We start from the raw sequence: 15,523 nt of genomic DNA on the forward strand, positions 1-15,523 counted from the left end.
AACCTTCATTTACTGAATAAATCATGCCGAGTATGCAACATTTTTAATTAAGCCGTTTGAGTGTTCTACAGGGATTCCTTTTTTCTATTTTATTTTTCACACAGTTTTTAATCAAACTTGTTTTGTTTTATTAAAACACACAGATATATATCAAATTTTACTTAACTGTAAAAATAATTATCGCCATATTGTTGTTATGTTTTCTTCTATATAATCATCAACATAATTATTATTAGCCAAAGCAGGACAATCATCGTCATCTGCAGCACCAGCATCATCGCAATGACCAAACTTATTTTCTTTAGCATTAACAATAGCTTTATGATCGGTAGTATCAGCAGCTTCATCACCAATACAAACCACCATCAGTATCACCAACACAGTCATCATATTAAGCATCATTACTTTTATTTGTAGTTTTATCAAAAGAAATGTTTAAAGTATAGTGCCGTCGAGTATCGTATGGCAAGTCTTACTACAGGCTAATATCTTTACTCTGTTTATTAAATATTTAATTCACATGAGGACATTACAAATATTTATTATTGATGATATTGTACAGTTTTCAAAATGATTATCATTGGCCTTGGTCCTACCGCTAAACCACATTTTTCTACTTTTATTTGTTGTCATTAGTAATGTATTACATGTAGTATTTTAATGTTTTGTAGTATTATCATGTTAATAATACCTATTGAACAACTGTGTCATTATGTAAGAGGTATGGTTTTGACAGGACAAAAACTTTAAGTAGCTTTAATCTTCATTGAAGTATATGATGGCAATTTACTTGTCTAGGATTTTTTTTCTGCGTTTGTCCGTGCATATACATGTAAGGAAAATTATAATATTTCTGTACATGTTTAACACTTACCAAATACGGTCTGAATATCGTTAAGAAATAGACTGATTAATGCTTTACAAATGGTCCTTGTAAGACAAATGTCAGTAATCTTCTACAGCCATTTTAGACGGGAAAGAAAGAACGTTTGTCTGATAATATGACAACGTCTTACATGTACTTGATAATGTTTTCAATGACGGTTTGTTACAATACCAAGCTTTTAAAAATCTAATTATTAATAAAGAAAATATAGGAAACATTCTACGAAAATCTTGACCATGCATTAAAAATCTGAAATCATGCTTACTTTGCTTGACTTTTGTACTCTTTCTTGTAAACTCTTATCAGCTTATCAGCTTTAGGCAAACTATTCACCCTTAAAGTGACATTATACTCATTTCTTTCTATCGTCATGTTGAGCTCAATTGATTATATACTATGTTTTTAAAAGATTGACTGTTAAAATGGTGCATGCAAAATGTTTAGGATGAAGTATAAATCTGCTTAAAAAGATAACAAAGACAACCCACTCTTTTTTAAATTGAATATTAAAGGTAATTTCCGATGGATGTTTATAGAAGTTTCATTGGTCAACGTGCATAATTCATCGTTCGTGTGAAGTATAAAAAAATTGAAAGGAATTACGGCAATTTAACATGTTTACTCACTTTAAACATTTGGATGATGGACATAATGTCACTTTAAGCGTTGGGAATATTGGGAACCAAATGGCAGTTCTTCTTTGTAATTCTTTTATTTATTAATTCGGTAAATATACATTTCAAGACACGATTGCAATGATATCAACATATATAACATATCATTGAATGACAAGTGCCAGTACCAAGAATGACACAAAAAGATACCGAAAATAATACCAATGAATATGTGTTAATTAAGTCAATTATCTAGTCAAAGAAATTAAAAATGGTAATACACTATTTTGTATTTTATTTCTATCCTCAAAATGTATTATTAACCTAACATAATTATATATGTCTGCCGCATGCAGCTGGCACACATTTAGTTTCAATTTTGAAAAAGAATTATAGATAGAAATGTGTTGATATAGTTCCTAAGAGCAATAGTGCATGCTCAAGATCCTTTTTTGAAATTAAAACAGCAGGATTACATGTTGTTCTGGGACTTTTTATTCTGCTATCGTACAACAGTCTGCTTACACACAATATCCATGTATGTTAAGTAACAATATCATTATTTTTTACGACATTTTGACAATCAAACACAAGATAATGGAAACAACATTATTTTACCATTTGTCTTACATATTTTGTTTACCCTTTATTTACTAGATTTATTTTAGATAGACATTGTCACATAAAAGACAACACATACACAAATCCAGGCTTATGACATCACAATGGTGTTGGACAACTCAATACGATGTCAAAGAATCGTTTCCAAAACAAAACAAAAACAAAAATATGTCGTTCGTCACATCTATTTATTTCCTAACTTTTTACAATCATTGTTAATCAACTTTTTTAGAAGAAGATTTGTCAACAATTATAAATTCTGTATTTATAAATTATATTTTAAATTCAGTCATTGTTTTGAAATCAGTTATATACTAGGAGCTGAGTTATTCAAACATTAAAAATCAACATTTGGAGTGTCGTGTTTTATATCAAACTCCATGCTTTTCGTTCTCACGTTGTTTTGAATTCTCCCGTCATCCATATTGTCCATGACAACATACTCGGAACTTACTCCACCCTTCATAATACTCAGTTCCATATCTTTGACAGGTATTGTTCGCGGAGATAATACCTCAACCGAATGAATTACCGTTCCGTCTGTTGTATTTGGTGACGAGGACTCATCTTTTAGCCGATGTACGAGATCAACTCCCCCATTCTGATGAGCGATATGGTTATCACTATTGGGTTGCTTGTCGACCACACCTGTGTTGTTTCCAACAATCAAATCGACATTGTATATATTAACATCTTTATCACCAATCTTATCGTAAACGACCTGGGGAACCTTGTCATCGTCCTTTAAAAGGATATAATATATTATACTTCATTGCAAAAGTTTACTGTGCATACAGAACAGTTAAAAGGGTTCAATGTTTGACTGCTGAATTGCTTTAAATCAATGGATTAGTCCATCTTCCATTTGCATCTGTCCATAATTAATATATGGGAATATCAAAATGAAAATTTTAAGTTGATCTGATTACAGTTTCCTTTCTGATCAGACTACACGGACTTGAAAGCTGGCCGTGCTCTCTACTGGTGACAAAGGCGGATCACTTTAAGTTCCGACAGGGTAAAGGTCAAGATCCAAACTTATTGATTTGAGTGAAACTTCAAAGATGTGATATCCTTTTCCATCTTTACAAATTACTTGATTGTACTTTGTTTGCTTAGAACAAAGTTATTTGTTAACACATATACATATTCATTGTTGTTCTATTACTTCTAAAATATTCATTAAATCTACTTATTACAATCTTAAGGGTTAAAATCACTTGACAAACGAAACATTTCCATGAGGAAATGTATTTAATGTCATTCTGGATGATTTTACAAACTACCTGTTTCCATCATAATTATTCAATTACTAAATATTATAATTATTTAAAATACCTCTTCCTCAAAGTGATAACCACACCTCATAGGTTTTCGGATGTATTCTGGTAAGAACGGGAATAAACTGTCAGCAAATGGAATAACATACTTGCGTTTGATCTCACCCGGTTTCTTGTACCCTGAAATGGCAATTAAAAAGATACTTTTTACGAAGCAGTAAGCAAAAATTAGTTGACAAATTTTCAAAATAACCATTAAACTTAAAGAAACACGACTGATATTTTGCATGATGGGACAGAAAAAAGTGTTTATCTTATCGCTATTTATTTGTCATTTGATGTAGTTCTAAATCATAAACTAAATACGAAATTTCAGATCATTCGCTCACTTCGGTTATTCAGAACAAAGTTACATATTTGTTATAATATCTTTTAAATTAATTGTTCAAGCTTTTGGACCACAGTGGAGTTTCTTTTAAAGGACTCGTAATAGTTAATGAAATGTATACTTATTCCTTATCCATGAAACTTAATATTGAATGTTTTTGACAAAATGTGTAAGAATTTATATTTTGTTACAAAATAGAACAATCTCTTTTCGTAGAAAGATGCATCAATTTCAAATTTGTTTCATGTTTTTTTTCCAGAACGTAACGAAATCATAGAAAGTATACAGTATGTGATTAACGTGAAATCATTAACGATATGCTCTTCTTCAACGAATATGTGTGTAGCAATGCAGGACAAGCCTGGCAATCTTCTGTTTATTGAAAGGTGAACACAATATTGATAGTGCCTGTTTGGTACCTTGTTTGAAATATAAAAATCGACAAATTATCCGACGATGATGAAAGAAAGAAGTATAATGCCTTCCATATGAAAACAACTTACAATTTGTAATTCTCACAGTCTTGAAACTAAGAAACATACCTGTACACAGTGAAATGATAGATCCATATATGATGGTCTGTACCACACCAAAAGGTCCAAACCATTTGTACGACAACATAAACATTCGCCGAATTCCTGTACTGAAAATTAAGGTGTAAAATATATTGATAATTTGACACTTGCATAAAAAATGACATAGAGGATATTTGTTTAGTTCAGTGTAAGATCGGAATATATTTCACCGAGTGAGCACCAAAAGGTATATTTCGAGTGAAATATGAACTTTTGGTGTTCACAAGGTGAAATATATTTCGATCTTACACTAAACTAAACAAATTTTCTTTTTATTATATGCAAAGAAACGTTTTAAAAAGACATTAAACTTAATACTGAATGAAAAGCGCGCCAAATAATAATACAACGTGACGTCATTTACGACGTCACGTCATTCAGTTGGTACCCAGTACTGTGCACGCTGGTATTTCACTGAAACAACGTTAGGGGCTTAAATTCAAAACAGTGAAATTACCAATGTGGTAATTTCACTGTTTCAAACAGTGAAATTACCAGTTTTATTTCACTGATATATTTCTATAAACCACCGAAAAGCATGTAAAAAATATTGTTACTGTTTGAGCACTGCTAGAAACAGGTGTGTTGAACATATTAAGTATTTTGTTAGATATAAATAATGATTTATCACCTATTTATAGCCTGTTTCAGTTTCATATAAAAGTGTTGCTTCATATTTAGTACGAGGAGGGTATGTTTTTTTTTTTGTTTTCTATAAGCATATAAAAATAAAGTAGTAACAGATAATGATATATAAAGATTATAGTGGATGAGAGGTTGCCTTTTCGAGTTGGGGCATCCGTATTGAAGCCACCGCTTAACCCTGTGTGATCGTAAAAGGCGATTTAATGGGTTCGAATTATTGAAATCTATGCATCTCTTAGCTAAGCAGGTGAGATGGTTTTGACCCCTAGTGTTGCTTAAAGATTGTAACACCGGAGGCCAAAATCATTTTTCTTGTTTCGGCGCCATTTGATCTAAAATGTGTTGGTGCGCTGACCAAAATTAACATTTTATTGTATATGACAGCTTGCAAAACGCTATGTCTTTTAAAGTACTTCTGTGTGGTAGTATGGCGTTAGTAAAACTCGAATCTACGAGTATATGTAAGTAATTGGAGTATTTGCATTTCGTAAGACAAAAAGTAGGTATATCTGATGAAATGATGTTTATTAAATTGTTATACAGTAATACTATATTGTTTCTGTAACCTTATGATTGATTATCTAAATGATTTGTTGAATGTCCCTGTTATGTAACACACATGAAGTTTCTTCGTAAACTAAATAAAATGTTCCGGAACAAAATATTGTTTTGATATTTCAAACAGAAAAGGATTTTAACCGTTTAGCAATGACTTTGTGACTGCAACATGCACTCTTAAGTACACTAGCAAAGAAATTTCCTTCATACGGATATATTGGAAGTTTTTTTTATATTTTTGTTTTTTTTGTTTTCAAAATTAAGATCATAATTTTGGCAGTTGATATAGATTTATACACTTTTAAGGTCGATTGGCAAATAATAAAGTCATTTTTAAAAACATTATTGTGAAACTTAGGAGCAAATACACTCGATAAAGAAACAAATGTTAGCGAGATGTGTTTGCTCTGATCGAGAACACAAATGTACATACGGTTCTGGATAGTCGTATGGATTTATCTCTATTCCGCCGATTGAACTAGTCAGATTTGACATCGATGACGTCATATTCGTGAAGTATGAATCAGACGTCATATTAGTGAGCGTCATATTTGCCAATAAACTGAAGACTTCAACAGCTGGACATGAGTCAACTGGTGCCGAGGGCAGTCTTGTATTCTTCACAGAACCTTTTGTTGTCATTTGTCCGAGTGCAAAGGTGAATGTAACAATGGCAGATAGAATTGTTCCCCAGAAACCTCCCTGTAACAAAAATACGTGTTTCTCGTACCATACGAGTCCAAAGTATTTAAATTGAATTGTCATATAGATAAAATACAACTCAATTTCCTAAAAGCTTGTTACAGCATTTAGATAAAAAAAAACTGCATTCTTTTTTTTCCAAGAATCTTCCTGATTTGATGAAAGTGTATGAAGTTAGTAACATTTCATATAAATAGTTTATACATTGAGTTACCTTAGCATTACCCCATGGACAGAACGCTCCAAACATAAATAAGCCGCTGAGAGGTGCACCAAATGCCGACAGAATACTTCCAGTGATCTGTAAAATGTTACAAGCAATTACTTGTCTGAAATTATCAACTTAAATGCGAATCTGATTTTATTCTATTATCTAATAAATGTTAAATTCAGTAGTAGGGATGAGGATAACAATAGACTGATGAAATATAACACATAAATATACCTGAACTAAGGTACCCCCAACTAACGCGATCATAAATGCTACAAATACTGCCAATCCACCAAATACAAACACTGGAAAATAAAAATACTGATACAGAAGGAAAAATATTAGTATATAATTACAATTAATGTTTAAAATTAATACCCAAATAGAAAGAAAATGAATCCCTAAAGATATCGTCGCCCTAATTCCAGAGTGTCGTAACTCCAATTTTGAAAAAAATGAGTGTTTGGTATCAAAATGTTCGTAATTTTTTGCTCTATCTAATGGTAAGAACAACATTACTCTGGTTCATGCCTGTAACAATATATTGAATGGGTCAGAGTGCTGTAAGTCCAAAAATTGTGATAAAAATAAAGTCCATAATATCGTAACTTCTGAACCAATAGTTTGTTAAGATTCTAGTCATGTGATGCTGTATTGACAAAATGGCAGATTTTTCAAGGTATCGGGAATGACATTTTACGTTTTATATTTCTTGATAACATGTAAGTGTTTTGCTTTAGATGTTATCTAATTATCTATAGCTTAATATTTTAATGAACTGTTTCAAACCTTAAAAATAAATAATAACTACTCTTAACACTTTAGCTAAATTCAAAGCACCATGCTGTGTTATGAAATTCGGATAGCATGGAAATCGGATAAAATGATACAAACTTTCAATATTCACAAGTATCAGCTGTTCATAACTTGATATGTGAATGATTATATGATTGATTGATCAATGCTATAACTTGTACATATTCAGATTAAATACGTACAATTAGGTTTTGCATTAGATTGTTTATACTTTTAACTTACAAACAAAACTTATCAAATGGGAAACATACTACTGCCATTGTTACATTTTGTCTTTAACTATATAAGACAAATTACCGTACTGGTGCTAAGTGATTCGAATAAAATTTACACATATAACTTAACAACTCATAACTGATGTTAAATTAGGTGGTGTTTACTTCATGATTATTTCATAACTCATAATTCCATTATTTTCATAATTTCAAAATAATGCACTTTCATATAACGATCACAAAAATATGAAAAGTTTTGCTGTCCAAGGCATTATGAAATCTAGACTGGTTAACAATACCCACTATCATATAGAAAGAAAGACAAAACACTTTTAAAATGTTCAGTCCTACGTCACTCGTTTGTGTTCCTAAAACAGTACATCCAAACGTCAAAGGCTATATGGTGGGTTAAAGTTGACAATATCCCTATAACAAAAGTTTAAAAGCTGAGAGGTGTCTCAGATGCACCATTTAGCGTTGAATAAGAGACGTCATTTGCACAACAAATACTTATTAAACAAAATGCCACCTCCTCAGCTATTTTGCATAAATCAACAGGGTGTCAGTCTATACCTTTTTGTCAACATAATCATGTTCAATCTTATGCTGAAATTTATTATGTAATTGGAACATGCAAAGCAAAATTAATCTAAGTTGAAAATAATTCTTGTACATCTACTTCCAACTCGTAAGGTAATACTACCTGTAATTATCAAGTGATTTGAACCATTGAACTGAAAATTATCCATTACAAAAACTATTTTTTAAAAAGAAAAAAATGTGTGGTTAAAAATTTTCATTCGATTGAAACGTAAAAAAGAATGATTTTGTGAAGAAATGTTACAAAGTCTTAAGACCATAATATAAAACATTAAGAACTCTTTAATTTTTTTATATTGTCATATTTGTTTCATCAAACGTTTGTTGAGGTAAAATAGAATTAATATTTGTCTGAAACTCTTAGATATTGAGCATTGTTTTTATACGAATGAGTTATTGATGTTAACAGTTCAGATAAAAACATTAAAAGCAAACGTATACTTAATTGTTATTGTATGTAAAGAAGTTGTATGCCACTTTATATATAAATACATGTAGTAATTGAAGTACAGTAGTTCATTGAAACACCGTATCCAGATCTGTAGCATCTTTGAACATTTGTGAGCTTTGAGTTGTGTTTCATATTTTTCATTTTTTTTTAAAACAAAACATCAAGTAATGCTGTTCTTAGAAAAGTAAAATACATAGGTTTATTCTTTTTATGTTACAGAGAAAGGAACTCATTGTTGATGTTGTTTTTCAAAGCTTAAGCAGTTACATCTTTCAAACATTTTTGTGTGTTTTGTAAGTCAAATTATGTTCAACATGCTGTTTGTCTGCAAGCTACAGGTATTCAGAATTGAATTTGGAATGAATTAATGATATAATAAACGAAACCAAAAGTAAATCTGAATTCCAAATATTTTATATTGTACAGTCTTATTGTAAAAATAGCATATCATATGATAAAAAGTTTGCTATTTTATGTGGTAAATATCAATACAAGGACGATGTTTCTAAATTTTGTTTTCGTTTTGTTTACTTCAATGTGATACATTTACAAAATCAGTAACATCTTATTTTTTTTGTTCATTTGCAAGGCTCACTATTTCATGTAAATGGTGATAAGATAATGAAGCCCGAGATCTATTTCAACCTTAAAATGCCTGTTCGTGGCTATTCACACTTCACCGCATTGTTTGGATTTCTAATATTGACTTTTAAGACTAAATTTACTGTTTTGATCCTGATCACATTCCATGCTCTGTGGTGCCTGAATAAATGTGGATTCAGACTATTCGTTAAAGAATTCAATTTCTAGTTACCTCTAAATTTAATATAATTTCAGTATAAAACAGTTCAAAAGTCGTTATTTCACACTGTTGTAACTCCTAAATGTAATGATATTTTAGGGTCACATTGCTGTAACTGAATACAGCATTCTGGTTCTTGTATTTTGTCAATAAAATTTATTTTTCAGTGATTTTTCATTTTTTTTATTTTGATTTTTAAAAAAACTATCTACAGGAACTTCTTCGTAATTAAAAGTGTAACAGTTAAAATAATTCTGCATACTATGATATATTTTATATTAAAATGTGTTGAGTAAGTGTGAAGATATAGCCTGTTAAAACTTTGAAGTCGATTTTCTCAAAATGGTAAAATACGACTTACATCATTGTGGAATTAGGGCGACGATATGTAAAATTCATAATTAATAAGGATCGGTTTGATTGAAGATTGTCATGGATGGTAGTTGAAGTGCAAGCTACTGTTGATGTGATCATATGGCGCTGATAACACAAAGACTCAAAATCGAGTATGTTGGAGCATATTTGTTTGGAGCACGAATTGCAAAACTAAATAATAGCAATGATAATCATAGTGATTATTATGCTGTCAACATCAAATTTACATTTTGCTACCCTAATGACGAATTCTTTCACATTCAGTACTATTTTCTTCAAGTAATAAGGATCTTAGATGTTCGCAATCAAGTATTACAACATTTTAAAGCACGTTTTTGTTCTTTCTAAGGAAGGAAAAAGTTATAATTCATTTCTGAGGCATAATGTGTCTTTTAAGTTAACATGTTTTACTATATAATAGACTTGTTGAAATGATTAAAATGATAATTATGATGTATAGTACCAGATAATTTGGAGATCAGTGTTGCTCTGAATTCAGACATGGGTTTCACGTGTGGTTTGATCAGATCTGTCCAGAATAGGGCTGATAAACCACTTAGTCCAGATGATAACGTGCTGTAAAATACAATTTTCAATTCATTTAAAACTAATATGCAATTATATGCCTTAGGTAGCATTTACTTAATGTATATCATATAATACATGTAATATACTTTCTGAGTACATAATGGTAACTTGAAACTGGCACACTCGAGGAAAACAAAGTGTGACGTGCTTCGAGCATCGGACGAAGTCAACATTCAAATATAAACATTTTATATTACTGTATTATTGTTGCAAACGAGACGATGTTCCTTGAAGTTTAAAAGAAACTATTACTTCGTAGCGGATTGCCTTTTGAATCCATTCAAAGTTAATTTAAAAGATAAAAACCTTACTAATGTATTGCAATGACTATTTATATTATACTGCGAAATTAAATCTTAGACAAAATTAAAGTATGTCCATTATTATTTATGTTATTATGTAGTTCTTATTAGATCGTTAGAATATATAAACACGTCAAATAGTTGTATAACCTATAGACTGTTTAGATAAGATATTTACCTGAGAGATGCACTAAAGAGGGAAGCCATGAACAGTCCCGGCATACCAGGAAGGTTTCTAAATATGTCCATCACCATATAAGGAATTATCTATATCAATATTGAAAACACAGCTGATGAACGCAAGATATAGCAAAAACATCACTGACGATACAACAAAAAATTCAAATCATTTTTTAAAATTTTGAACAAGACATTGGTTTTAAAAAGGCAAAAGTGTATGGAGCGTAGATCAATCTACCACCAATTTTATACATCCCACCTGTTTATGCACCCATAATGATGTGTATAGATTGTAATGGTATAACAAAGAAAGGTTATCATTAGATAGTGAAAAAAAGAATCCCGAAATAAAGTACAAAACAACAAAAAAGAAAATGTTGCAGGCTCGGTTTGATTGATACTGAAATACAAACGTCTTTACAAAGATGTATGAGCAAAACAACGATTGCACTTGGTTTGAAAGGGCTGAAGTAATTGAACTCTTACTTTACTCATTTGATACTAGTCTTGATTGAAATTAAAGGAGTCGGCTCAAATGGGTAAGGGACATACTCCAACATGTATTCGTTGATAGCTAGACAATTAAAATATTATAGGACTACTGTTAAAAGTCCTCTCAATCCCACCACCCACCTTTCCACATTCAAGCTCAGTATTTGTTTTCATTTTATTTCTTGTGCTGAATCATCCATATATCTTAATGAATCTTATCTACTTAGTTTGATATTGGCATCTCGTAATATAATGTAATTCAAGCCGCTTGAAATAATGTAATTTTCATCGCGTCCAATAATATAACTGGTATCGCCTGAAGTAATATAATTGACACCACCCGCGTGAATATATTAAATGGTAATTTACCTGATTTGGGTTTTTTATTTGCTTCGACTTGAGGGGATCACATCCTAGCGTATCATAGTACGCGTATGCAACAATACCTTCAATACCAGCCAATGTCAAGGTTATAAAGAAACCCGGAGCTACAAGCATTAGTACCCTGTAAAGTATATCTTGTATATGAATCAAAAACAATTGCTGTGTCACATTTATAATATAGCATTCATTTAAGTACAGGCAAACAAATGAAGATTGAAAATCTAAAAATTAACAGAAAAATAATCAACCGACAGTTTTTATCTCTTATAAATAATCTTGAAGCCATGCCTTTTCACAGTGTCTTCATGGGTCAGACTATCAGACCCATTCCAATTAGCATTTTTTCCCTATTTTTAAAGACAAATCCCAAGCGAACTGAAATTCCCGATATCAAAACTGACAAATTTACTAGGGTTCATTCCATTATGATATTAGACAGATGTTTCCACACATTTCCTTGTCAAATTTTAATGTATTTTGTATGTTTTGCCTGATATTTGCATTGGATGGAATAAACAATTTTGCACAACTAATATACTTTGCCAAAAGTACATGCAGGAGGCTTCAAAAGGTACAAATATTTTTTCCAATTAAACACTTCTATGACGCAAACTTTCCCAAAACTGGCTTAGGAACATTTTTCCAAAATGTCTTCAAAAAGGCCTGAAAGTATCATGAATAATATAAATGGTAATTTCATCTGGTATTTTTACTTTCTAGCTGCTCCGACTGTTGGCGTAGAGCTGATCCTCTGTATAGAAGCCTGGTTGAAGACAAGACCAAAACCTCGCATGATACTGCCAACAAACAAGTTCCAGAAAGTGTGTCTCACAGTTGGATCAGGGTCGAAACTGGAAATAAATTTTGAAATATGTCATCTCTATTTCTAAACAAGACTTTGACAAAAGAGTTGTGAATAGTATATGAGTGGTTCATGCTTTTGGCAGATTCTAAAATGATGTTAAGCTGGCACAAATATATGTCATCACAGTTTTTTAAAATTAAGTGACACAATAAAGTTCTCACGAGTGTTAATGCTTAACCACTTGCTGTGGAATAATTTAAAATTTAATGACAAGATGTGAAATAAAGGGGAGTTAACGATTCCTTTAAAAAACGAAAAATGACAAATATGTTTCTTAAACCACAAGAAATCTTGAATTCGCCAAAAGTAAAAGAAAGAAAACATCAAAGAATCTTGGTATTTTGAGAGATGTAGTACAGATTCTTATCATTCTAAAAAGAGTTAACACCAACTTTATCTTACTTAAATAAATTGACGCGACCCTTTTCGTACGCAATCTCCCATGTTCTGCTTATACCACCATTTTGCATTGTTCCCTGAAAATATTCTTTCATTTATTTTTTTAATCTATTTTGCCCAACATCGAGTTCACTTTACACATACATATACATAAAACTGCTATTATAAAGAGAACCTATGAAACATATATGAACGTGTTTTTTGGCGTTACATCTTATTAATATATGCTAAATATTCAATCAATAATTTTCAGTAAACGTCCCATACGCAAACTTACTGAATTCAAGCACGCAAAACATGAATATGTTTCAAATGTGTTTAAGTACTAGTGTATTTAATTAAATGGACATGTACACTTCTATACTGAATTTATCGACATTACATATATTAAAATTGCCTTGCATAATCCATTTTGTACTGGAAATGTTCGTGCTCATGCATACTTAATTATTGCTCCAAAACAAAGTTGTATCTATAAGATCATGCCAAGTACATTTCAACTAATATAAAGCAGAATCATTACCTTAATAAGCACAGCAAAAACTCCGGCAAACATTACCGCACACTGAAAAACATCCGTCCAGATAACGGCTTTTAATCCTCCCTGTTTAAGTATAAATAGTGAAAATAATATTATACTACGAATATGTCTTTTTACAAAAAGCTACTGTGCCTGAATAAACATATTTATGTACGGTACCATGATAGTACTTGCTTAGCATAGTGGAATTCAGAGCCATTAGCTTTGGAAATTGAAGTTCGCTTCTCTGCTAAAATACTTTTATTTTCTTTGGAACAAACTGCAACTAGGCATGATTTCCTTTGTATCAGACACAAGGTATCAGTATTCTCTTCTCAAAAATCACAGCTTGTAAGTCATAATGTGTATGAAAAGTCATTAAGCAACTGTTTGCCGTAAAATAAGCCAATCAAGCTTTCAAATGCAGATATCTTTAAATCGTGTAAATACATTTTTTTTACCAAATGTACTAACTATATCACTCTTTATCCGTTAATATGCATTTTGAAGCAACATTAACATTCTGTATACAAAACAACAATGAAGAACTTCGTGCTGCACTGACTTTAACATTAAACTGAACAATCTGTTACACATATACTTACAATAGACGTATATATAACTGAAGCGATTGCCACTGACACAATCGATCCCCACTGAGGAAACCCAGTTACTGAAATATATCGGAAATGTATCGGAAACATTACAGAAATGTGGTAAAAAGACATGTTCCACATAACATCAGTCAACGACCATCACCAAGATTTTAAATGGTATTGTAAAGACTCGTAATTCAATCATTCAATGAATCAATGTCTTTAAGAAAACGGTTGTCTTAAATAGGAAAACCTGATTAACATCCTGCGATGAATATCAACGATTAGTACAGGATTCATTACATTTTGTACTACATGTAGTTCGGAAGCTTGTTTTTGGAAACAAGCATGAAACAGTACATAAAATAATATAGTTTATAAAAGAGATTACAGGAATATAACGTGTCACCAGAATGAAGACGATTTACCTGCCTCTAAAGCAATAGCTGGTCCAAATAACACAATACCCATATAGGCTGTCTGAAGATGATGAAGATTAAAATTTAAAACTTGAATTACAAAAAAAGAACTGTTTTACACTTTCACCTTGTAACTTTAGGTCAAAATTTGATAGAAATCAAAAGAAAATATGAAATTAATAATACATTTAAGTTAACTTTAAAAAATGATATTTTCATAAGAACATTGGTAATAAAAAAGCTTAGGTCTTTTCAATAGTGTTGCCATTATCAGGCTGGTATGCTATTTCTGTTTTGATATTCATTGAAGCATGGGATAATTGAAACCTTTAAAAGGTTTATAGTTATGCAGTAATAAACTAGTACTCGTATAATAGGGTATTAAAGAAACGAGGGCATGCGTCAAATGACAGGCGAATCTACGTGAATTTTGAACGGACAAAAATTGAAAAGCCTCTATTGGATTCATCGTAAGGAATATGCGTTTTGTTGTGTAGATGTTTTTTGCATTTTTCACTTTTTTAATTATGCTATTATAATTATTTTCCCGTGTGCTCTTGGTCCACTTTATACGTGAGTCTGCTATCATTATTATTGAAATAATTTCTTTTCATATTTTACAATAAATAGAAATTATTAAAGTAGAATATCTTACATAACTCAACATTCCGAGGATCGTCCCTAGGATCCGTACAGCATGTGAATCAAATCTCAATTCCAGATACTGAAAAATTTAAATTTAGTTACTGATGTTTAAGATTATTTTTTTTAATTGCAATCATATTCAACTGGAATAAAAGGCCATTTAAAAATATTACATGTACAATCTATCTATATTCCTGCGTGAATGAGGTTTTAAAAGTCTTTAAAATATTAAACATATACTGATCTTGTTTGAATATCATTTTATCAGATTTTTCATGCAATTATGTTCGATTATTGTAAAGGAGTCGCCGTTTTTTTATGTTCTTATAGAAATGTCGAGGTAACAGAATTAAAATGTTTTTCTTATAACTGTACATAGAAACAGTACAAATAT

General features: G+C 30.9%; 1 protein-coding gene across 1 annotated transcript; it reads right to left on the reverse strand.

Annotated features, from left to right (window-relative positions):
* Positions 1-2,458: 2,458 nt before the first annotated feature.
* Positions 2,459-15,214, reverse strand: LOC132743948 (sodium-dependent multivitamin transporter-like; the record flags this gene model as incomplete). Its single annotated transcript, XM_060732549.1, has 15 exons — positions 2,459-2,863; positions 3,460-3,581; positions 4,332-4,432; positions 6,001-6,269; positions 6,484-6,570; positions 6,715-6,785; positions 10,203-10,315; positions 10,808-10,896; positions 11,671-11,806; positions 12,399-12,536; positions 12,953-13,026; positions 13,473-13,553; positions 14,075-14,142; positions 14,494-14,545; positions 15,140-15,214. Coding segments are annotated over 15 exons (1,881 nt in total), but the record flags the coding sequence as incomplete, so codon positions are not given.
* Positions 15,215-15,523: the final 309 nt, after the last annotated feature.

Source organism: Ruditapes philippinarum, unplaced genomic scaffold (assembly GCF_026571515.1).
Source record: "Ruditapes philippinarum isolate M1 unplaced genomic scaffold, ASM2657151v2 ctg3954_1_1_1_1, whole genome shotgun sequence".
NCBI classification, from domain to species: Eukaryota; Metazoa; Mollusca; class Bivalvia; order Venerida; family Veneridae; genus Ruditapes; species Ruditapes philippinarum.